Below are 26063 nucleotides of genomic sequence, written 5' to 3'. Positions count from 1 at the left end.
TGCTGGGCTCCTTTAGGGTCAGGCTGAGGGAACTCTCCTGTACGCACAGCGGGCTGCACCGCTAGCTGGGGTCATTTAGGACACTGTTCTTTCTCTTCTTTTGGTGCTGTCCTATTAGCTATGGCGGAAGGCTCTTATTTTCCTGACTGCTGGTGCACTGGAAGGCTGTGGCAGCTCTGGGGAAGAGCCAGGGAGGCCAGGGAAGATGGTGACAGGGGTAGGCTTGGTAACTAGAGATGGCTATTCATGCTCATCGGCTCCCCCATATGCAGTCATCTCATAGAGCTCCCCATCGAGGCTCTCCTCCTCCTGCAGAGGACCCACTCTCTCTGCTCCTTGACTACAGCTGCAGCCTTCAGCAGGCAAGAGTCTTGGGCCTAGCAGAGCCATTCGTCCCTCTCCCTGGCACCCTCCTGCATTAACTATTGTCACAGAAGGAACAGTATTCCTGGGGCCCCTTCACTGGGCCAGGCCACTGCTGCCTCGATATGCTTAATCATTCCAGTGCTTGGCCAGTGAATGCCTTGCTAAGCAAGGGCCCAGAGGTAAGGACGAACCCCGCCATGGACAGGTGAAGGATGGATGAAGACTGGCCAGAGGATGGTGAAATTTGGATCCACAGATGCCAAGCCAGATGGACCAGCCCCTGAGGATGTTTGTGAGTGTGGAGAACAGTCCCAGATACTTACAATCCAGCCACCCCCATCGGTGGTCATGTCGCAGTACACCTGTAACTTCCGGCTTAGCTCTCCGTTGAGGAAGATGGTGTAAACCCCACTCAGAGTGTCTCCATTCATCAAATGCTGGGCACAGTCTTGAGGATGAGGAAACACCCGACCCCCTGCATAGGAAAAGAGGCAGTTTCCAGAAAGGATCCTTTCACCTACAATGTGTAATGACATCTTGGATTGGACAAGGCTGTAAGTACCTTGTGGTACTTCATCAAGAGCTGTAAGAAATCTTTACTGGATCTCAAGCCTTGTGTGGGGACCCCACATCATCCTGCGTTCCCTCCTCTAACTGATGTTGGATTACTCGAACAATATACAGTTTTGGGGCATCTGAGGACCAAGGATCTGGGTTCACAGTCTGGTTCCTTCCCTTACCTATTTTTTTGGTTTTAGGCAAATGGCCTGACTTCCCTGGGTATCAGTTTTCTTGTCAGTAAAACGGGGCTAATAAAAAAATCCCCTACCCCGCCCCATGAAGGGTGAAAATGTGTTAATGTAGCTAGTGGGGTTACTCAGGTGATGATTACAGATGCATGGGCCATAACACATCACTGTAGGGCCCAACTTTCTTTTTCTTCCTTTTTTTTTTTTTTTAAGATTTTATTTATTTTGGAGAGGGAGAGAGTGTGCACAGGAGCAGGGGAGAGGGAATAGGGAGAGGGAGAAAGAATCTCAAGCAGACTCCATGCTGAGTGCAGAACCCAATATGGGGCTCCATATCACGACCCCAAGATCATGATTTGAACCCAAATCAAGAGTTGGATGCCTAACTGAGGCACCCAGGCAGCCCAGTAGGGCCCACCTTTCAAAGGGATGACAGGTATTAAGCAAAACCTTCCACCATCCTCACAACAGCATGAAGGAATGCCTACACAAGCTTGGAGTTAGCAAGAAGATGGATCTCTATTCCTTGCCCAAAACAATCTCCTGATTGGACTAAACAATCAAATGGTCATGTTTTACAGTTCAGTTTAAGTTTAAGGAAAGGGCAGGGGAAATAAATTGCTGATCATCTTTCAGAGAGAACAGCCCAATTTGTAGAACAATATCTAATTAGCTAAAAGAGAAGCTCAAATCATGTATCTTGAAGAGCTTAGCTTCGGGGCAAATTTTAATGCTTAGCAAGCAAGCCAAGAAGCAGAGATCCCACTGGAACTGATTTCTGGACCGCAGGAGTGGAAAATAAAAGGGAGAGCTTTCCATGTAAGGAGAAGTGGTTTGGGTGACCTGTGCATGCAGTGATGTTCAGGGTCAATGAAATGAGGCTGATTCTGTTTTGCACCCTTGAACAATAGCTGTTAGAAGGAGGCTTGTAGGGACCTCACGTGTTAGTCACTACAGTGGCCCCTAGTGGCGATACCGGCACACTACAGGTGCGCTGGAGGGCAGCTTGGAGTCAGCTGTGGGGGAGGGAGGTCTGAGCAAGTGGACCTCCTTGAACACCCTGGTCAACAGATCATCTTCGAAGCATCCTGTTTTAGGAAGAGGTCGTCAGGGTTTAGTAGATCTGTGAACTCCTAGCACAGGGACTGTCCAGCTTGCTGCCACACGATGGTCAAAGTTTGCTCCCGCATAAGGTAGTTTAGAACAAGGGCACTGCCTACTTCAGACACAGTTGCAGCAGGGAGTAACAATACATTTCTATAGAAATTGTACTAGAGAAGGTGTGTTTTATTTCTATTTAATTCTTGCAAGAAACTTTAAGAGAAAGGCAGATTGTTATAGATCAGACTGATCACTATTTTGCATAAAAGGAAACCACACTCAGTAAGATCGCACAGCTTCCACAGGTCAGTTGAACTCAAGTTTTGAGACCCCAAGTCAAGTGCTCCCTGCACTTGGCTCAACAAGGAATAACATGTATACAGTTTACAGGAGTTATATATATCCATACAGCAGGGAATTAATTGATGTCTGTATTTTCTTACAAGCATCCCAAAGATTAAAGTTACCTCAAAAAGTTCTATGTTCAAATTACACATCTTTATCCTCCAAACTGGTTTTCTAAAGTAGCTGCAGGAAAGCTCTAAACTTTCATCTGCAGCACGTCCTAGAGCCTGACAGAATTCTTAAACCCACATATTCTTAGTGGTCACAGTTATGTGTCAGGGGACAGGTGGAAGTGAGCTCCTTCCCTCTCCCTGTTACATTGGGAGCACCATGATGATGCTGGCTCCCAAGCCTTTTTCTCCACCTGGTCTCTGCAGCAACCTGCCTGTCTGCGTTCCTTTAACCACTCTAATTGGCTGACTTTCTCATTTTATGAGATCAGCACAAAATTTTGTTGTGCTTTAGCTCATTCTTAAATAGTCTGTTTTTTTTTTTTTCTTAATTGATTTAACTCCTTAAAGGGGCCAGAACTCACAATTTTTTCCCCCCAGTATCCAGGATGTTCCCAACAGAACATCTTCCCCCAAGCCTCAAATTATAACAAATATACCTATTAGGGATGCCTGGGTGGCTCAGTCAGTTAAGCTTCTGACTTTAGCTCAGGTCATGATCTCAGGGTCCTGGGATCAAGTCTCACATTGGGTTCCTTGCTCGGTAGGGAGCCTGCTTATCCCTCTGCCTGCCTCTTTCTCTCACTCTGACAAATAAATAAATAAAATCTTTAAAAACAAACAATAAGCAAAACAAAAAATCAAATACATCTATAAAACCAAACCAAACCAAACTTTAGAATAGGTAAGTAAATGATGTTTTACGATTTTCTTCAACTTGATGATTATTTAATATTTAAGTTATTGATACTTTCAAAAGGTTCAAACACATTTAGTTGTCTTAAAGGTAAACCTATGAAAAACTAATATAGTAATTGAGATGGCCTGCCCTGGAGACCTTTTAAGATACCTGAAAGAATGTCATATAAAAAAAGGAATTCATGTTTTTTTAAGTCAGAAAATGGGAATAAAATCAACTTAAGAAAAAAGTGGATTTAAGTGGTGTCAAAAGTTTGGAGAGATGAAGCTCCCAGACTATACCCTGGGAAAGGAAGGGCTGTGTTTTCATCTTTTTGGGCCCCCACACTGGGCTGGTTGGTGGAGGAGCTCACCAGATGTGTTCAGGTCTGGGTGCATGGTTGCTGGGTACACTTGTCTTACCTTTGACAAGTTGGGAGGCTACCTGGTTGTTTCTTGATTTGATTTAATCTGTGGCATTATTGGAAAATCAATCAATAAACATTTTGCCTGCGTAGAATATCAGGAGCAACAACTGGGATTTTTACCTCCTGGGCACTTGGAGAAGACACATCTACCATAGAACCACTCTTCTCAACCCCTCTCTGGCCCTCAGTATTACCAGAGTTTTGCCTCCCACTACAAGTCCTCGATAGATCATTATTCCTTTTCATCAGATGAGAGGAGGCAGAGGCTCACTAATTCCCAAATGGGGACTTTATTAAAATTCAGATTCCCGAGTCCTGTGGCAGATGAACTAAGTCAGAATGTTGAGGGATAGCAGGGGATCAGTGTCTTACCAGATCTCCCCAGATGAATCTGAAGAGCAGCTAGATTTGAACCCCACTCTTTCTCTGGTACATTTTCCTCTTCTCAGAGAGGCCAAGAGGTGGAATTGGTAAGCTAGACTATGTCCCTGAGGGGCCTGGTGGTCTGCTTTCTCTGCTTAGGTCCTGTGCTCTAGTGACTCTAGACAGAATGTCTTGGTCTGTCTGTCTCTCCTGCCCTCCCTTATTTCCTTCTCTCTCTTTCCTTTTCTGTCTTTCTCAGTAGGTATGTCTTTTTATTTTTTATTTTAAAGATTTATTTATTTATGAGAAAAAGAGAGAGAGAGACCATGAGGGAACATGGGGGAAGGGAGAACACCTTAAGCAGACTCACCTGGAGAAAAAAGCCCAACATGGTGCTCCATCTCATAACCCTGAGATCATGACCTGAGTTGAAATCAAGAGTCAGACACTTAACTGACTGAGCCACCCATGTGCCCCCAGTAGGCATGTCTTGAGCAGACTGGTCCCACGATTTAGACAGGGTGGCACGGTAAAGTGAGGGAACAAGAGATTCTGTTTATTCTTGAGTTTAAACCTTGTGTTCCAGTTTTCCTATTAAATTCTGCTTTGAGAGTTCTTAGACCTTGGCTTAGCTAATAATAAAGAATGTACTGATTCTTACTCTGCTGGGCTCCTTGTGCGTATACTGTGATTTCATATATTCATAGGACATTGTCGGGACAGATTTTAGGCATCCCCAGTTCTCTGGATGTTATACCATCTAATATCATCAGAAACTCACCTTTCACCCTAACATAGATCATTTCAGTAATTTTTCTGAAGGCAGAAATTTTAGGACCAAGAGCAAAACTGGAAGGCTTTTGTTTCCTTTTGTACAGTAACTGGGGCCTGGCCTGACAAAGAGGCTTTGTTGTTGTTGTTTTTGTTGTTGTTGTTGTTTAAACACAAGCTGTGGTGACTGCCAGGTTAAGAGGAAAGCAATGCCTAGTGATCAGTACACTGAAGTGTCTCGTGGTTAAGTGTGTCTAGATGTAATTGTGAGATCAACAGGACTGAGGCACTCACTGGAAGAATTGCTCAGAAATTGGTTTGTGTTGGGCATCTGAAGGCTGAGTGTGGAGTGGAGTGAAGCGAGCTACGTGACACACAGCACAATCAGATTACCCTCAGTCAGCTGGGAGTGAAGGGAGAGACTTTTCGTCCCTGCCCTGTTTCTTACTTGTTTTGTGTTCTTGTATGTAGTCTTTAAAATGGCCAGAGTTGATGGATTTGGAGAGCATCTGCCTCCTGCCCTCTCTTCTGGCCTTAGCGTCAGGACCAAAGCCATGATGCCAGGATTTCCCTCTGAGGACAGCCTGTGCACATCAATGTGTAACTACACAGCAAAGTGTGCTATTCCACAGAAGTACAGGTGACTGACTGCCTCTGGTCACCAGCGCTTAGGATGTTCTTCCCAGAAGTGGGTTTCTGCTTGCAGGTTTGTAGAGGGCAGTTTGAGGTCATGGACAGGGCAAAGTTATTTGTTCAACCCACATGGGCTGTGAAAACCTCACTTTAGCCTCTTTAATAGCATCTTCTAATTCATTTACCTGTTTATTCTTTTATGTATTTATTCAACAAACATATGGGGGGCATCTGTTGGGTTCTGAATACTGGGCTAAGAGATAATATAAAAAAATGAAAGGATACAATCCCACCTTTCAGATTGCTCACACTCTGGTGGGAGAAACAGACAATTATAACCCCAAGTTCTAAGTGCTCTGGTAAAGAGAGAAACAGAGGGAACTATTAAAAATGTGGAGGTGGGCATGTGGTGAAATTTGGTGCTGATGAGGGTAGGGGGAGTGGCAGAGCTTGGCATGGGACAGGATTAGCAAGTGCTAATCAGAAAGCACTTCTTATTTTAGGAAGTTAGAAGTAATCTGTAGAAGTTAGCTACAGACTGGTGGGGGAAGGGTGTCCCAAGTCAGCACAAAAAGCATGGCCTATTTTGGGAAACTGCAGAGTTAGCCCGAAGCTGGGTTGGGTGGGTAAAGGAGAGCCTCAGGAAGGTAAGCAGGGTCGGGATCATTCCATTTAAGGAGTTAAACCTTCTCAGGCAGGCTACAGAATGAAGAGGTCACTGATAGACTTTAAGCTCAAGTTTTAGAAAGATTATTCCTCCTGTGGGGTGGAGAATGAATTCGATGGGGGTAAGATTGGAGGTAAGACCCATTCATGAGAGAGTCTGGGTGGAGAGGTGACAAAAACTTTTAAGGATGTAATAGGAATGGAGAATCAGCTGAACAATAGACAATTTGGATGGTTTTATTTGAAGCATTTCAACTTGAGGAAGGTTCTCAAGTTCTGTAGACCACCTGCCTTCTGCCCACCATGGGTAAACGCAATAACCTTCTGAATCTTCCTTTCAAAGATCAACTGAAGATACGGTGATAGAGAAATGTTCTGACATAATTTGCCTTATTTCTTGGATTCATTTATATCAGGAGACCCAGTTCTAAGGCACATTAGTTGATCAGACTGGCAGCTGTCCGCCTGGCCCCTCCCTCTGGCTCTTGATTGGACATGGCAGGGAGAGGGTTGGGTCATGGTAATACTTCCTGCCTTGTCTTTTCCTGCCATTCTGACCCTAATTATATTCACTATCCATTTTTTGATCTCTAAAAAAAGAGTGATCTTTTTTTTATACTGTAGATGTGATCCTATCTCATCCTATCTCTCCCTTGCCAAAAACCCTCCAATGGCTTCTTCAATGCAATGGCTCCAATATCAATGACTTCTTGCAATTAGAGAAAATCAGAAAGCCTTACCTTGGCCTACAAAGCCCTATATGCTCTGGCAATGCCTTGTATTTCCCACCCTGGCTGGCTCTTTTCTAGTCTGCTGAACATGTCAAACTTATTCCTCCTTTGGGGTATGATAATTACTCCTACTATGTCTGGAATGCTCCTCTTGTATGATTCACTCTGATCATTCAAGTCCTGGCTCAAATGTCTCAGCTCAAAAGGAGGCCTTTCCTGATCATCCTAGTTGAGGCCAGAGTCTATGGTAGTGGAAGGAAGTGACAATCAGAAAATGCTTCCTTCCATACAAATTGTCCTAGAAGTTAGCTCTTTGTATCTATCCCTTTTCCATTAGTGTTTTTTTTTTTTTAATAATATTATCACTATTTGAATTTACCCTATTTCCTTCCTTTGTCTATTCCCAATTGCCTCATCCCTTTGACTATAAGGTTCAGGAGGGAGGGCATCTGGCTCATCTTATTCAGCATTTTATCCTCAGAACTTAGAACAGTGTTTGACCCATGGTAGATGCTCAATCAATATTTATTAAATGTACCATACTATGTGATCTATATCCACCCCTATGATTATAAAAAGAGAAATTAAAATTAGATTTTCTGAAAACATTTGGGACAATGCAATTAAAAACTGGCCAAATGGAATCCTGTGTATAGTGACATATAAAGTCCTTCTATAACATTCACAATGTTGTCCTACAACCTATGGCAGACAGTTTGATGTTTGGTGAAATTTACTGCCCCTATCCAATAAAGTGATCACATATTCCTGTCCTCCTGAATAGTATAAACAATTATGTGTAAATAAATTTAAAAACTTAGATGAACTGGGCCATTTCCTTGACAATCACCATCTACCAAAAGTCACTCAGGATGAATGGTTAACCTGAATAATATCATAACTATTAAAGACATTGGATCTGTAGTTAGGACCCTTAGAAAAAGAACCTTCAGGCCTGGATGGCTTCATTATTGATTCTAGCAAACACTTTAAAAAGGAATATCACCAATTTTACACAATCTCTTCCAGAAAATGGAAGTGGAGGGAATATTTCCAACCTATTCAATAAGGCCAGTCTTTCCTGATACAAAAAACTGACAAAAACAGTACAAAAAGAGAAAGAGAGAGTAGGTTAGAAAAGAGTTTTGAAGACCTGTTTTTGCTTCTCCCCCATATTGTCATGGACTAATCATTACCTACCTTTTCACATGTACTTTGTTCTTCTCTAATACACCCATATTAGACATAGCAGTTGATAACTCCAAAGGCACATGAGCCCACAGGCCAGAGTATCTGTCATTAGAGAGTAAGACTAACAAGAAAGAAAGACCACAAGCACCGTGACATCCATCACCTGACGCAGAATTATTAGAATAGAGGGTCCAAGATTAAATTAAGCCTGATATGTCACTTTTTTAAGGAAGTAAGGAAGGATATTAACAATATTAAAAAAGAACAAAAATTATGAATAGTTAGTAGAGTTATTAGACATGAACAATGTAATAGTTGAAGGTAAGAACACAATGGATGAGATGAATGGGGGATTCAGATTCAGCTGAACACAAATAAGTGAATTGGATGATCAGACTGAGGAAATTTCTGAAAAGACTAAAAGTCAAGATAAAGAAAAGAAAACATAAAGACAAAGTTAAGAGATTTGGAGGAGAGAATATACATTCCAACATCTAGCTAAAGAAGTGCTAAAAGGAGAAATAAAAACAAAGAAATGTTTAAAGAAATAATGAAGATAAATGTCTCAGAATTAAAGATAAAACACCTCTGATTTACAGGGCTTTCAGAGTGTCAGACTGAGGATAAAAAGAAAAACAAACCCCAAAACATATAGTGAAGTGGAAGACTGTAAAAAAGAAAGAAAACATTCTGAAAGCTTCTAGAAAGAGTAGCCCACCTCCAGGGGGAACACAGATCAGACTGACATCAGAATTCTCAGTGGCAACATTGAATATAAAAAGACAATTGAATACTTTAAAATACAAAGGAAACAAGTATTTGAACCTGGCATTTTATACCTCTGATCACACTGCAGTTCAAATGTGAGAGTATGATTAAAAAATGCTCTAGGCATATGAGATTTCATGAGGATTTGCCTTACAAAATCCTTTATGGAAAATCTAGAGTAAGAACACAATTCAGAAGAGTAACAAATGCTAAAGTTCTAAAAAGTAAGAGTGATTAAATACTTGAGTAAAATGTCTTATTTTTGCCTTAAATAAAAGACTACCATAAGAGAAGAGGAAAAAAAAAAAAAAGAAAGCCAATTTATAGCAAACCACAGCCCAAATCTTAGCTGGGTTTGTGGGGGGGAAGGTGAGTGAAGGGGTCAGGGGAGCCCAGAGGGGTTTGAGAACATGCTCAAGTACCTGGATTGCTGTAGGGAGACCTACTGATCTATTTAAGAAATCAGTAGGGACAAAGAAACATGAACATGGATCTTCAGTCCAAAAGCTGGTTCTTTGAAAATATTAGTATTAATAAGACTGATTAGGAAATAGAGAAACTGACAAAAATAAAATGAAAAAGGAAAAAGAGCTGCAGATAGAGTAAAGATTAAAATCTCTTGAAGAATTTTATCCTATTAAAATTTAAGACTCAGGCAAAATAAATTCCTAGACGGTTAGAAAGAGTGACAACTGGTGCAAGAAGAAACCAAGACCTTGGCTAGAAATCAAGACCTTGGCCAAGACCTTGGTAGAAGTACCAGTCAAACATCTCACGTTCCTAAAACAAAGAGAAACAACCAAAACAACAACAAATATCCCCAGGTCGTTTTAGTGATGAGTTCTGCTGAAAGTTATTCCAGAAAGAGTACAAAAAATCATGAACACTGCCCAGATTTTTCTTTTAGATGAAGCTAGTGAAACGCGAATTTCAAAAAACTCAGTAAGGAGGTATATACATAAGAAAACATCTATAGGTCAATGTCACTTATGATTGTAGATGTAAATAGGCTAAAAGAAATTTTAGCTAATCAAACCCAGCCATGCATTAAAAAAAAAATCACATTCAGTGAAGTTTCTCCTAGGAATGTAAAGAAATGTATATAAAACAAAATCTATTAATGTACTTCATCTCATTATTAAGATAAAGGATAAACATTATATAATTAACTCAACCAATGCAGAAAAAAGCCATTGGATAATGTTTAGCAACAAAGTTTATCATAAAAACTCTTAGCTTCAAATAGGAGAAAATTCTGTGACTTAAATGTTTTAAACTTCAAATCTAAGCGAATATTATCCTGGTTTATTTAAGATTAGCCAATTACACATTTATTTTATTTTAAAAAAGCTTAAATAACTGTTTCTTTTCCCCATCAAAAGGAGGTCTAAAAATGAGGACTTAGCAAAAAGTATGCAACATGAAGCTGCCACTAAGCATTCTTTTTAAGAATGAGAATGAGTCAAAGTTACCTAGTACCACTGTTCAGCTGAACATAGTTCTTGAGGTCCCAGCTAAAGTGACAGGGAAAGAAAATTAAATAAATCAGAGGCATAAGGATTATAAATACATAGATAAAAACCATCATTATTTGTAAATGATATAAAATATTTACCTAAAAGTAATAGATAATTTGTGTTAATAAAAGAGCTCAGCAGGATTGCTGGGTATAGGATCAATATACAAAAATATACAAAAATCCATAGCATTTTCCCATATCAGCAATAACCAACTAGAAAATAATTTTTAAAGTTCGATACAGTCATCAAGCAATAAGAAATTATAAAATGTTTAGAAATGAGCCAAGAGCATAACATTATAGAGAAATACTTAGAGTCCTATGAAAGAACACAAAGATGATTTGAATAAAAGAAGAGATACATTTTTAGAAGGGATGACTTAGTATTCTAAAGATGTCAGTTGTCCCCAAATTACTTTATACATTTATTGCAATTCCAGTCTAAATTCAAGTTGAGATTTCTTTTGGGGAACATGATAAACTTGTTCTATGAAAAACAAAGGTCACCAAAGAGATATGTCAAATTCAAAAAAGAAAAGTGAGGTAAAACAATTCTTTGTTTTATCAGTTATGGAGAGATTAATGTTAAGATATTAAGTAACAGACATGAAAACACAATGTAGTGTTGGCAAAAGAACAGATAAATAGACCATGGACTACAATATGAGTTCAGAGTTCGGAGATACATTCATGTATATATGGGAGCTTAATAAACAGTAAAACACCACAAATTAATGGAGAATAGATGGATTATTTAGTAAATGATGTTGAGGAAATTGGCTCACATACAAAGACAAAGAAAACTGCATCCTAACTTAATACTATAATATTGAAAATAGACTAAATATAAGAAAAATCTAGAAAGCTAATAAAGGTATGTATAGAAGAGTATCTTTGTGTCCCACAGGCAGGGAAAGCCATAAAGACTTCAGAAGCTCCAATAATGATAGCTATTACTTATTTAGCACAGGAAGTCTGATAGAAAGATAGACGATGTGAACAGACAATTTACAGCAAAAGGCAACCTGAAAGGCAAACAAGCGTAGATGAGATGCATAAACTCAAACTTGGTATTATTTAAAGAAATTCATCTAGAAAATGAAATATCAATTATGCCTATTAGACTATCAGAAGTTACAAAGTTGGGTCATGTCATGTCATTAGGAAACAGGTGCTTTCCTGCCCTGTTGTAGGGGTTGTAGACTAGAATAGTCATCTCAAAGAGCAATACTCTATTAAACAGTGGAAACACATACCCATGACCCAGTCATTCCTCTTCCGGGTGTATATCCCAAAGGTATTGCCTCACTGACCCACAAGTGGACACATACAAGGTACTCTCGGCAACACCATTTGTAGTGTGGGAGGTTCGAGACAGTCTGATGTCCATCTTGGGAGGTTAAAATGATGGGTGAACAGCATGCAGTATTTTGTAACAATTGGAAGCAAAAGACTGGATGCACATACAACATGGGTGGCTCTTAAAACTAGCACTGAGTAGAAAACAGGGGAACAAGGGATGAGTTATCTAGCCCAATACCATTTACATACCTTTAAAATATTTCTACTCAAAACTTTTCCAAGAACACATTTTTCAAAAACACATAGGAATAAGAGGGCCCTGATTCAACACCTCAGAATGGTTGCATGTAGAAGGCAGAAGAGATGAGCCTAGGAGGAAATGAATGTACAGGTACAGAGAGAGATCTTGCTGGAGATTGACACTGGTGATGGGAGATAAACCGAACGGTATGGTTGATTCAGATGGTTCCTCTAAGACCCACCCAGCTATCCCCATTGGACTTATGGAATGATTTGTTCAGATGCAGTGCTTAGTGTCCTGCCTCCTTCCACCCAATCAGATATTAAGGGAAGGAGAAGGTGGACTTCTCCTTTGGGGGCGGGGCGTTGCTTGTTTCCATGAAGCCAGCAGTCCAAATGTTTCTAAGTAGTGGAGCAGAGAGAAGCCCTCTGTTTCCCTACTTTGGTCGAGGCGGAAGTGTGGCATATGTAAGAATAGCAAGCGGTGGACAGTGGTCACTGGGCTTCCCAAGTGATAATTATGTGGATTTGCATGATCCACATCTGTCGTCCCAGGACCCAGGATTTGCCAATCTTTGCTAACTTTTACAGCTTCAAAAACTGTAGCTTGTGTTAGAGTAGACTCCCAGAGTTTTTGTGAAAAGCTCCAGAGAGCAGCTCAGCCTAGATGTGGGATAGGACTGGAGCAAAGGCAATAAAGAAAACTTCTCATTACTCATCTCTGGGCACCTCCACAAATGATTGTCTTCACTTAACCTCAAGGTCAAGACAACCTATTTTATAGTGTTCACTGTCTCTGAGGACAAGCTTTAGTGAGCTCTTGTTTGCTTCTTATAGTATTGAAAGAGACAATGAAACCTGCCTCTCAGAAGATCATTTCACCAAGTCTCTGTTGCTCTACGGGGAATATTTGTTTCCTCATTTATATTCATGTCTCTGAAAGACAAGTAGACCTTGAATGAAATTTCAGGCGACAGTAAATTATAAATAATGTATCCATATTTTTTCTCTTCCATACTACTTGTATTTAATTCCCCCCAGAGTCTTGTGCAAACACCAAAGACAAGAGGACAGGAAGCTATTAACATGATGGAAAGAATGAAATGGGTTTATGCTATATGGCAGGAAGGCAACAAGGGAAGATATCTTGATCAAAGAAAAGTTTTTGAGGTTTTGTGGAAGTGAGTTCTGTTCTTTTAGTTCTCTCTTTCTTTCTCTCTTATTTTTAAAAACACCGAAACTCTTTTCCAGACCATTAAGTAGACATCTGCTTGAAACGTGTCTCTTATTTTGGTCCACCAAAGGCAAGAAGAGGTTTTGTCAGTGGATGGAGGCCACTCAGGGGCCCCGCTCTAGGCTCTTTTGTTCCATAAGACCGGGCATAAAAAATGCGTAGAACAATCAGCTGAGATCAGCCCATCCTAAGAATAGGATGCTGCTAAGTGGAAAGCTCAGGTACTGTCAATGAAGTCACAAAGGATGCTGGTTACTAGAATGAAATTAGCCTCTAAATCCATCAGCCCCGATTTGCTGTCACGTAGGATGCTCTGGTGTGTTTTTCAGACGTCTTGCTCTGCAGGAATAATTCATGGGGTTCAGACTGGCAGCACTCCAATCTTTCAAGGAAGTGAAATGACTCTGCTCTCCATTTTTGTTTCTGTCTCCTCCTCCACCTCCTCCTTTTCCCTCTTCTCCTTCTCCCTTTCTTCTTTTTAGGCAAAGAGGGGCCCACAGATGGAGAGTGCAGGTGAACAAAGTGGCTCCCCTGTGTGTGTGTCATGTGGGGGGTGGCAGTGAGGGTCCCATTAGAGAGGCAGGGAGAGGATGGCCTGGGATGTGTTTAGTGTCAGGGCAGGCAGCATCGGGTTCAAGGCACAGCCTCTGTGACCACTCGTCCCAGAGGATACCTAATCTTGAGGGATCTTTAGGTGATCTCTGAAGATGACAGGAGAGTCCTGGTGTGAGTGTCGCCCATCCTGTACCCTGGAGACCCCTTCTCTTGGACTCCTCAAGGCGTCTGGATCAAGCCACTCATCAGGCAAACCCGAATCTTTGCCTTCCTGAGAACATCCTGATTCCCACATTTAGGAAGCTCGCACTCTTGTATTCTTTTCCTCCATTTGCTTTTGGCAGGGGAGTTGGAGGGCAGGGGCTAGGAAAGGTGGGGGAGGGGCATGGCACAGGCAGTGAAGACTCACTAATGTTGACACGTATAGGCTTAGTGTAATTTGTTCCCGGAAATTTACATTTGGGATGGGAGAAAGAACCTGAAATTAGAGGGACTTTGGGCAGGAAGAACCTCTTTGCCTGTCCCATACCTGTGATGGATGTTGAAAATCTCTTATAGCTTTTTTGTTTTTTTTCCCACCAGAAACCCCTCTTCCATGCTTTACAGCTGGAACTATTCTACTCAACCAGCATTTATTACGTCCGTTATTTGTCAGGCTTTGTGCAAGGTACTTTACTTCTGTCCACAAACTTCTCGTTCTGCAACTGGTCATTTCAGTGGGTTCTGATAAATCTCTAAGACAAAACTAGCAGAGTGTGGTATGCATCAATGACTTAAATTTAAACTTGATCTTTATAGTCAAACTTGGCAAAAGCTTCCAAACATGGATATACCTTTGCTCCACTGGCCTCTCTTACACGAAGCTGCCACAGGGGTATACAAGAGTTTGGGTCTGGAATCCCAAATCCCGCTGGAGCTTCAGTGAGATCCAATGAGCATAGGGTTAACAATTCAAGGAAATCTGGAGAGGAGGCCAGCGTAGTAGTGGCTTTGTTTGGTGAACAGTGCAGAGAGACCATTAGGATCTGGCTAGGTGTTTGTTTCTTTGTCTTTATGAAACAGCCAGTGGCGGACAGAGAAGCTGGTAGAGTGGGGTAGCCCAGGTAGATCTGGAGCAAGGCACAGTTGCCAGATACTGCAGAAACCTAAGGCATATTGTCATACACAACCACTAGCTGCGGCATTGCTAGCGTGGGAATTAAAACTTATACTACACTGAGCAAGCATTGAAATCAATGCATTAGGGGGATGATTTAGACCTAATAAATATGCAAATTGGGAGCTCTGTTTATGTTTCTGTCATCTGTGTCTTTTTTATGGGAAAGAAATTCTTAATTCAGTGAAAGGCTCCAATCCATGGGTCTTTGGGTGATAGCTTGAAAAGGAGGACCATGGAAGACCCTTTAACCAGTGAATATGCAAGGAAGGGCTTGGACATGGGAGGGTAGCACCTTGACACTGAGATAAGCCACTCCGTGAAAGAGCATGGAGGGTGAGTGTAATTGACGTCAGCTCCATAGAGGGATCAGTGTTGTCCAAGTTCCACTTGGTCAAGACCTTAGATTCATGTCTGGTGATGTGACTGAGGCTTATTTTTGTTTTTTAATTAAAAAATTGTTTTTCTGAATAATGTACTCATTGTAGACACTTTGTAAGATATTGAAAATATAAAAAAGGAGGGAAAAGAGGACTCATTCATAACCTCACTACCCTAAAGGTCTACTGGTAACATTTTGGTGTATTTGATCCATTGTCCTGCTTTGTCATTTAGAACAAGTCTGCAGAGAGAGGCACCTGGGTAGAGATGGGGGATCTTCTGTCACCTTCTTCATGATTGGGGGGAATGGGCTCTGGGACAAGGCAGGATTCCAGTCATCCTGGTATGCTGGGATGGCAGGAAGACATACATCGAGGGATAAAGGGATATGCTTACACTTGCCCCACAAATGTGCATAAACAAACCTCTAGGATGTGGGGCAGGAAGGCAGTTCAAAGTCTGGACTGGGCAGTTCTATAATATAGACTGTAGATAGGGACCCTGGGAAGTGACAGAAAAGATTGGTAATAGACACAGTCTCCACAACCAGATCAAATCCCAGTTCTCTTACATAAGAACAATGGGGGTCTTGGATGAGTTACCTCCCATGTGGCTCATTTCCTCATCTGTAAATGGGGATAATAGAACATACTTCATAGGCTGTCATGATGACTGAATTAGGTAATACATGTAATGCAGTCACGACAGCGCCTATTGTTAGCTTATTTCTTCTTATACAAATTAGGACACTCTTATCCCTTATGGGCATTTTCAGGTAATTTCTGCTCATACTTAGTTGGAGGAAGGCAAGAGGAGCAGCTGGATTCAGAAGCAGAAGGCCCTGGTTGTAGCTTGATCCAGCCACTTACCAACCACGCAAGTCATTTGATTTCCATGCACTCTATTTCATCATCTGTGAAATGGGGGTAATAAGTCCCTCCTCACCAGTTGTTATAGGGACTTCGTTGAGACCATAGGATGCAAAAATACTTTGTGTATGGACAAGAACCCTAGATTTAATATGGAGGGTTTACTCTTGGTACTTTTATTAAGTGCTTCTCTGATTACAGGCAGCAGAGGAATCAAGGAGGGAAGAATGAACTTTGCTGGGAAAACACTTGCAGAAAATCTGAACCTGATGTCTTCAGTTGGTGCATTTAGTGGGTCCAGGAGGACAAGGAATTTGTGCTGCTCATTCCTAGGGTTACCTTGGTAGGTAGAAATTTCCTGGCAGGGTCTTGGAAGGGGGAAGCGGGGAGTGGAAGAAACCCTTACTGTCCTTCACAGGAAGAGTTTCTCTGGGAGGTTCCTCCCTGACCAAGCCCCTGAGAAGCTGCTGAAGAGCCAGACATCATGCAGGGAAGAAGGCAGCGTCACAGGGGTGGTGTCTCTCACCTGTGGTGAAGGTGGTGGAGGTGAGGCTGCTCCGGGCGGTGTCCTGGGCTGCCCGCAGGAGCACTGTGTAGTCTGTGCTCTCAGACAGACCCTCCAGGCGGATCCACGTGTCCTCTGCATCCACGATCAGCTCCTGTGGAACAAGCCAGGGAGGCAGGTGGAAGGGAGTGACCAGCATTCTGTTGAGAGGAGAATGGAAAGGGAAAGCCCAGAGCCCACGGCCAGCTGGGTCAACATTGCCATGGCCATTGTGTGCTCTCCATTCCAGAACAAGGAGAGAACTGAGCCCATAAGCAGAGGGAACAGCTCCTGTGTGAGATCTAGGCCTCTCAGATGCACTTTGGCATAAAGACAGGCAAGGGAATTGAATCCAGTTGTTTTCTGACCGTACAAGGTTCCTCAGGACCTGGGGAGGGAAATCCTAGGCCTCCATACTCTATATCCAACAGACTAACTCTGCTTAAATCTACTGTATATGTTTGGCTTCTGACTATGATTGCACTTAAAAAGAAAAAAAGGATTTCATTGTGAACAGAAGTTTGACAACCCATGTTCTAGAAATACTGTTTCATCTGATCATATAACACAGAAATTTGTCATCTCGTCACTGCAGGCTATACAGATGTAGCCTTTATAATGCTTATTAAGAGACATAAAAGATTGTTGAATTTGGTCTCCAGCTCATGTTTGCTTGGCCCTGCTATCGAAATTTTTTTCCCCCAAAACTATGTACTTATGTAGGCTTGGAAGTTTCCAATGCTCTTTGCATCACCATATTGAAAGCCCCACCACAACCAAGTGAAGCCGTGGAGGTAGACACCCCTGTTATCTGGACCAGAGATGAAGGCTTTGGGGGGTTTTGTGGTTTGCTTCAACTTATGAAGAGAGAAACAGCAAAGCCAGGACTAGCACCAACGTCTCTGGCTGGCAGACTCAGGCCCTTTCCTCAACAGCATGTATGTATCCATCTGGCAAACCTCATTTGCTCCCTTTGGACTACTTCAGAGAAAAATCTCCCTTACAGAAAAATCTCACCTTGCGGCTTCCATCAGTGGATCTGTAGGTTAAGATGTAGTTCTCAATCTCTGCTCTGGGAGGCTGCCAGGAGATCAGGGCACTTTGTCTGGTGACTTCACTGGCCGTCAGGTTTGCAGGAGGGTCCAGGACTACAAAAAAGGGAGAAAATGCCAGGAGCGCCTGCCTCTTCAGCTCCTCTCTGTTTGATTCCATCCCAGGCATGTGTATCTCTTTGCCCACCTATGTGGTCTCTGGGCTGCTCACACGCTGACCCTAGTTCCAGCTTGGACAGGAGCAGAAAGGGTGCTTGTGGGTCAGAAAAGCATCAGTCAGTGTCATGATCATCCCTGCAACTCTTCCCCCTTCCCTCATCTGGGCCTTGGGGCCTAGGTGGGACATCTTCCGATCTGACCTATGTCGGAAATCATGACCTTATTAAGTCAGCCTGGCTGTTGAGCTCACTCCTGGGCTTACACCATTCCCACATTTATACCTCTGTCTAGTGTTCCGGCTGTGATTGTGCTCAGCAGCTGTTCCCAAGTATCAAGCCCTGTAACAGGCAGCAGATTTTTTCTGGGCCAGATGCATGTCCAGTATTGGCCTCTCTTGGCCTGGTTCTACAGCTGTCAGCCAGACCCAGAATGAGAGCGGGGAACAGACATGCGTCTATTGCCTGAGAGCCACAGCTCACTTTCCCTGGCGTTTGGGCAGCAGTCCACCGAAATACAAACAGCTCCTGGCTGCACTGTCCAAAGTGCAAAGTCTGTCATCGAGTCTAGGGACAAAAGGCATCTAGGGACGCCGGATGTATAGCCAGCCAGGTACTCACGGGTAGAGAAGTTGGTGCTGATGGTGCCACTGGTGAGAGGTCCACTAGTGGCATACATATTAACAGTGTAGTGGGTACTAGGAAGCAGGCCAGAAAGCTGGAATTCCTCACTGCCTCCGTCAACCAGGATGGTCTCTCCAGCAACTGAAATCCAATGAAGATGAGTAAGTATCGAGTAAGGCTATTCCACCTAGGAAAGCCCTTCCAAATGCAAAGGCATTTCATAAAGACTCTGTATTAGATAATTTTGGAAAGAATCTCCTTAAGGTTATCTAGCTTAGCATTGTTTTCCACAGGAACATCCCCTCTCATCTCGTTTTGCCTCTTAGTTGAGAAAGATAGTCTTCATTTGGAGGCCAGATTGTCTTTCCATGACTTCTACTCAGGCCACTGGGGTTACAAAGATACAAAGAGTACGCTGAATCCTTTGTCTATGTGGCTCCTTCTTTCTGCCACTCCTCCTAATCCTGTCCTCTCCTCTAAGCTGCAAAAATTTATCTCCAACCACTGTTACATGCATGTGGCAATTCTGAAATCACTGATTCTTTGTGTTTATTTCTACTGCATTTTGCCTCGTCGATTGAGTTTTGGACCACTGGTTCAGTTTATTGAAGTATATTTGAATTTGGATTCTACTGATCACAGTTTAAAAAAAAATTTTATTTAAGTACCATTCTCAGGTGCATCACAGAGTGATTCAACTTCTCCAGCTATGCTCACCACAAACACAGCGACCATCTCTCACCATACGGTGCTCTTACACCATCGTTGACTTACACGGTTTGGTTTTATATACAAATGTGGTACGCATGTCTTCTCTGTATTCATTTAGCTGTCACTAAAACTGCTTGTTAGAGCAGAGCCAAACTCTTTAGGGTGTTTTTAGAATACTCCCGAGTCACTCAGCATTTAAGAAAGGCACTTCCTCAAACTGGGTAGGGTCTGAGGTTTCGAGTTTCTTGGGGTCTAAAGGCATAGAAGGCATGCAAAGGCATGCAAAGAAGTAAAAATCCAAACCAGCTCTTTGAAAGAACAAACATAACGACTGTCATTTGCAGCATCCTGCCTGCGGCCTCTGCTCTGGCCACATCAAACCATGACAGTTGCTCCAAAGTCCTCATGGTCTCTTGTATCTCTACAGATGTGCTCAGGCTGCTCTTTATCTTAGAATTCCCTGCCTTCTCTTCTCCTTCTCTAGCTTTATCTAAGATCTCCCTTCTTTCTTCCCCTCCACACCCTCACCCCCAAGGAGTGATCCATCTCATGTGGCCCAAGCTGATTTGGGATTGCCTCTATCACAGCACTGCTCACGTTGGGTTCTAACCATGTGCCCATCTCATCATCATCAGAAGTGAGTTCCACGAGGAGAAGCACCCAAGTTTTGTCTCTGAATTTGAGCGTATGGCTCATGGGAGGACATTCCAAAACATTTGTTGAATGAATGGAAGTCAGTTGCCATGATGGAGCCATGTACTTTGCACTTGTGAGCGGGTGGGTGGGAACATTGGAAGTTTTGATAGAGGACATAGTGTTGAAACTAAGACTTAGAGGATGGGTTTGTCTAGGAAGACACATGGGGAGGGAATTTCCAGGTAGAGGAAATAATGCATGCAAATGCATGGTGGTCTGGGAAGGCATGGTAGGAGTTAAGAAATGCTGACCTGTGACATGCAAGGAGAGGGGGCAGGAGTTGAAATTGATTGTGTATGCACATAGATGGGTTATGATGTATCTGTAGTCATGATATTCATTCCTTGAGGGGCACTATTCAATTGACTACCAGTCTATGTTACTCCAAATACGATCCATCATTTATTTTTCCATCTAAGTGATAAGTAGGTTTTTCTGATGCCTTGCTGAAATCCAAGTGTGCTAGCAGATTTTCCAATTAAAAAAAGAAGATATAAAATGTCTTTGGTAAAACTTATTCTTGGTGACCCTGTGCTGATATATTTTTCCTATTTATTTAATAGTCTGTTTTGGTTTTTATTTTCCCAAGCTTTAATAATCAGTTACTTTACAGCTTACAAACTTGGCTTTCTCTATCATTTTTTGAAAATTAAGACATCTGATTATCTTTTGTCTTCTGTTATCTCTGTTCTCTGGATTCCTGAATATAACCCACAACATTTCTGTGATCACATGTATAATTTAGGCAAGGAAATAACTTTCCCAGGCTTAGATACTTGAATTACTCAACATTTATTGTGCTTTGGGCTTCTTTATTCAACTTCAAATAGTGTAAGGTGAACAAGCATGGTGAGAAGACAATGAACCTCCAGACTTCATTTTAGCTCAAACTTTGGCGTTGGTTGTGAGTAGACAAGACCAAAGCAACAGGAGTTTGCTAACTCTGGATGCTTTGTTTCCATGTGTTATTTGCTACAAGCATCGTGCTTTAGTGTTTTTCTTGCTCTATAAACATCTAGAAAAGTGTGCTTTCTTCCCTGTAGCATTTGGGGGCAAGTCCTAGCTCAGTTCTGAATTTTCTCTTCCAAGTGCTATTCCTCTGTTTTTATATTTGCTTTTGTTTACATGCCCTTGTTCTATCTTTCCAATTCAGCTTTCTGAATTCCTGTAGTTGATATAGGTTGTAGAGTTTAGGGACAATCTTTAGAGCTTTACAAGGAAAGCAAAGCAGGAAAATTTCTAAGATGTCCCTCACATTGATAAAATGTCCTTTTTTTTTTTTAAACTTTCATAATAGCCTTCAGCACCTATCCCCAACATCCCTACCTACCCAGTGCATAGACCTGTAAATATTCACCTGCAAAGTGTGTGAGAATAATGACATAGTTTTCCACTTGACCCATTGGAGGCTTCCACTGCAGCAGTGCTTCTGTTGGAGTAATGTTACTAGCAGTCAGATCCACAGGGTTGTCCATGGCTGAAACAGAGCCGGGAAGATCAGGTAAACATAGGAGATATGGAAGGATGGAAGTGCAGCAAACTATCTCTTATAGTTTCCTCCATTATGCTTGTCTGTTTTGTGCCATACAAAACAATGAAGTGACTGGAGACCTCTTTCCTTCCTTCCTTTCTGATCCCAACTTCTTCTCCCTTCCCTTCTTTCTCACGAGTATGCAGTTCCCTCCTGATGGGCCCCAGATCTTCCTTTTAGTTGATCCATTAACTTACGCACAGAGCACTGTCAGGGGCTACAGGGGATTCCAAGGTATGGCTGTTGTGTTTTACACATTTAAACTTAGATGGAGAAACTAAGAACATAGAGGAATTGTTATATTTCTTTAGTTAATGAGATAGTTTGCTTTCTAGGCTATTTGCACTTTCATATAAGGGACATGTCTTATGGGACAATCTCTGTTCATGAGCTTCAGAAAGTATGGTGAGAGTTATATCCACAGCACCTAGAACTTGCAAGTTTCCCAATACTTGTGGAAGGACTGAATAGGACTCAGGTTGCCTTGAGAGTCATATATGATGAGTGAATTCTTGCTTTTCTACTCACAGGATCCCTTTGTATTGAGTCTTGGGTATCCCTTTTGTGGTCTAGTGAGTCATGGGGAGTCTTTCAGGCTAAAGGCCACTAGCGTCTGTTGCGGCGAACAGAGTTTGCTCAACACGGGACCAGGTTCCTATTCTTATTTGCCCATGCTCTATGCCTTTGTTTCTTACTGTGCTTCCCTTCTATAAATTTGGGATTTATGCCAGAAATGGATGTTATTATAATAGTTTAGGTATCAACTCAACCTAAGTGTCATGTAATTTACTCTTGGGGACCAAGATATGTTGTTGATCTGGCCCTGTTCTCTAACTAAAGGTTTCCATTGCTTGTCTATGTTCCTTATTTGCAAGTGACAACTGTGAAATATTTTTTAAATTTTAATATCTGAATTGTCAAAACAAGTTCTTCAAATGCAACCTCATGAAAAGAGACAAAGAAGAAAAGTATTGGAAGACTACAGTTAGCTTCATCTCACTGAGATTAACTATGAGACCCTGAAAGAGGTCTCATTTTCCAAAGTTGTAAATTCATAGTTCTCACATTAAAACAACAGCAGGAGAGGACATTTCTGTGGGCAATCTGTTTATCAGGAATTGCCACAGTAGCTCTGTCTGAACCTGAAGGAGTGTGGTTTGGGTTGGTACGTGGCTGTACCAACTTGACCCAAGTTGCTGCTTTCTTTTACCTTAGGGGTTAGAAGTCTTTTGAAATCCATTTTATAGTCCTCAAAGAGAAAAAGTCTAATTTCTTTAGCATGAATTTCTAAGACTTTCAGGAAGGTGAGTGGGAGGCTTCTTTGGACTCACTGGGCATCACTTTGAGTCACTATTTCTTGATTCCTTAATGGTCACAGATAATTTGATGGAGAGGAACGGCTGGACCAAAAGCATGGCTGCATTATGTGTATTTACAGGCCTGGAAGGAGACTAGGGAAGATGAGAATATCCTGTTGTGTTTTTTAGAAGAATAATTTTTTAGGTTCTGAAACATTCTGAGGGCATGTTTCTTTGGCCATTACTTTACAGATGTTTCTGGGCCTGTGAGAGCATCTACAAAAGCGGTGAGGAATTCCAAATTACCTTTTCCTCATTCAGGAAATGCCATTCTCTGAGGAAATGAAGCATCCTCAGAAATTCTGGTATTCTAACGAGGCAAGCTGGATATTTCCCATGTGCAACAGGAAAAATAGCTTAAAGGGGAGGTTAGGTCTAGGGACAGAAAACTTTGGCTGTTCCCTCTGGTGCCTTCTATAGCAAATCTTTCCTAGTTCTGCATGGTGGGCGAACTCTGGAGCCAGAGCAGGAGGAGAAATAGAGCTGGTGCTGGAGCCCTGTCCTCAGGCCCATCCAAGGAGCTCATTTTCCAAAAAAAAGTCCTCCACCTTTGGAGCACAAAGCAATAGCCAATGCAGTGACTTGGTTGTTTCTGACTAGGATGAAGAACTTCAGGAATCTGAGGATTATTAGTGAAATAACAACCCTTTCCTTCCCTGAGGTAAAATTTACATGACTGAGTCTTTTAAAAAATTAGATGAGATGATTCAGATGTCTGCTCTGGAATTCTCTTCCATAATGGGTCTTCGAAAGGTCACCTCTATTGAAAATTCCTTGAAAATTTCTGATCTAAACCAATAAAACTCTTAGAAGAGTGTGACTCTCTAAATTCCCAGTATTAGAGAGGAATATCAGAGGGAAGAGAAACCATAAATTGCTTTGCATGACATAGTGAGCCACAGGAGCACTCAGAAATGGAGTTTCTAAGCCCAAAGGCAGTGTCTTCTGTATTAGCCAGAACAACTCCATATTTGCCCCTTCCGTCTGTTGCAGGTCCTCAACCAGGGTCCTGACTTGGTTCATGACAGGGAGACATGCCTACCTGTGTGAATGAGGGTACAGATACGCTCACTCTCTTCCCTGCCCCGCACGCTGTTGAGACTGATTTCGTATTCAGTAGCTGGATATAGCTTGGTGATGGTAAATTCCGTCACCGTATTGGGCACCACTGAGCTGTCCAACCGTCCCACTAAGGAAGAGAAGAAGACACTGATAAAGTTCATGGATGCTTCACCAACATAGCTAATGGTATAGTCTACATAGAAGCTTCTGGCAGCACTTCATCATGAAGCACAGTTGGGTTCAAGGCCCAGCACTCACTGGGGAGGATGGAGAAATGGTTCATAGATTGAGAATGTTGGAGCTTGAAGAGGCCTGGCATGCTAGTCCCAACCCCTTATTTTATAGGTTCCTTGGAACAAAGAAAAAAGGTGGCTAGGTGGTTTTCTAACAAGCTGGTCTTCTTAAGAGGTCATGGCTGCAAAGAGTGGTCCACGTAGCCCAGAGAGAGTCTGGAAAACAATCCCACTGCCTGCTGGAAGTGGGCATGCCCTCTACTTTGTTAACAATGTGGCATGCTCTAGCAGGAACTAGCAGAAAGCAGGGGAGGTCTGGACCAACTTTTTCTGACTCAAAACTTGGCTGGAGTGGTAGAAATAGAACCTCCATCACCGTCATTCCTTTTAAGGCTCCATCTAGTTCAGCCAAGTCTTTAGGCATTCCCCAGGATTCTAGTCTTAGACTTCACTCTCTTAGGAGCTTAAATGTGACTCTGGCTCTTGGCAGAATCCTTTAGGGTTCTTTGTCATTTACTACACTGCTTAGATAAGGTGACCAATTACCATGGTTCATTCTGCTGGTGGAGAGCCTGCTTTCTGGGTGAATATAGTCAAGACTTTTGTGAGAGGAGTTGGTCAGGGTTTCTTGGCTGTTCCTCCTCAGCCCACTCTTGTGCTGGAACATGCCACAGAGAGGAAGAGAATGCAGGCGGTGTCTGGAAGGGACTGATATCCTCTGGGATATGTAATTGTCCCATCACAACCTTCACTTAGCTCCAAATCCCATCCACTTGTGAGAAATCAAATAACTTTATTACCTTGTGTTGGCCGGTAGGAAACTCGGTAGTAATCAAAAGATGCAATGGGAGGGCTCCAGGAGACCATAACTGAGTCCTTGGTCACGTTGCTAATTGTGATGTCTTTGGGGGGATCAATTCCTACATGGAACAGGGTAGTTATGGGGAAAAGACAGAAAGCACAGTGTGAAAAAATGATTCCTATCATTGGTTTCATGGGGACCAAGAGCTAATAGGGCTTCAGAGGCAGACGAGATCTGGTCAGGCCAAATTTGGTCAGGCCAAAATTTCACCTGAAACCTTAGAGTTATTGGCTAAAACCATGTTCATGGGGAATATTTTAACAACATGAAGTCAAGTTGGCAAACTGTGCTAGGCAGCAACTACCATCTCTGTGTACACCAACTGGGAAACTTATTTTAAGTTCATATGTTTTGTTTTGAACTGAGAGTAATATGGTCATTTTCTCTGGAGAAACTTGTCTTGGACAAACCCAGCTGTGTCTTATTTTTTACCAGCCACCTATGGTTCAATTTGGAAAAACCATCTCGAGTCTAGAGGGATTTCAGAGCACAAGTCCAGAACAAATCCACTTTCCTAAATTGTATTTCATCTGTACTGGATACTTTATTTTTTTTGACTCCTGGAGGATCCCAGGGTCAATACCAGCCAGTGCTTAATCCACTTGTCCAGTTTGAGTTCTTGTTATTATGTAGGAAACCAGAGAAATACATGTGTCTTCACCCACATGCACACTCCTATCTGGGATTGTATTTGAGAGTTATGAGGCAAACATGGTCCAGTTCATCTCAGAGTGCCTGTGTTTTCCAGGCAACATGCAAATCAACCCCATTTTCTGAGTCTCAGGTTCCCACATGGTTGTCTGCCAGTCCTATATAATTTTGAGGAAGCATCATTCATATGAGTGACGTTACTGAGCAGTCAGAGATGGGGTTTCCTCTTGGAGGCTAATTCTCTTCAGACTGGTCATGTAAACCAGTTGGTCCTCTGGACCAGCACATTCAGGACCTGGCTTCCTTAAGACATTGAGTCCATCCTACCTTCCCAAAGGAAGATTCCCATCTTATACATTCTGAGCAAT

General features: G+C 42.2%; 1 protein-coding gene across 2 annotated transcripts in view; it reads right to left on the bottom strand.

Moving 5' to 3' along the window:
• TNR (tenascin R) overlaps window positions 1–26063 on the bottom strand; it is a 397062-nt gene that overhangs the window by 13468 nt on the left and 357531 nt on the right. For both annotated transcript variants that reach the window (XM_059412852.1, XM_059412853.1), the window contains 7 exons: window positions 24983–25102; window positions 23930–24076; window positions 21356–21475; window positions 18589–18732; window positions 17778–17908; window positions 16743–16875; window positions 690–841 (listed from right to left, as the gene is read on the bottom strand). In XM_059412852.1, the coding sequence (XP_059268835.1) occupies window positions 690–841; window positions 16743–16875; window positions 17778–17908; window positions 18589–18732; window positions 21356–21475; window positions 23930–24076; window positions 24983–25102 (947 nt within the window). The remainder of the gene's footprint in view (window positions 1–689; window positions 842–16742; window positions 16876–17777; window positions 17909–18588; window positions 18733–21355; window positions 21476–23929; window positions 24077–24982; window positions 25103–26063) is intronic.

The sequence above is a fragment of the Mustela nigripes genome, chromosome 10, assembly GCF_022355385.1.
Source record: "Mustela nigripes isolate SB6536 chromosome 10, MUSNIG.SB6536, whole genome shotgun sequence".
NCBI lineage: Eukaryota > Metazoa > Chordata > Mammalia > Carnivora > Mustelidae > Mustela > Mustela nigripes.
This window is presented reverse-complemented; position numbering and strand designations above follow the sequence as displayed.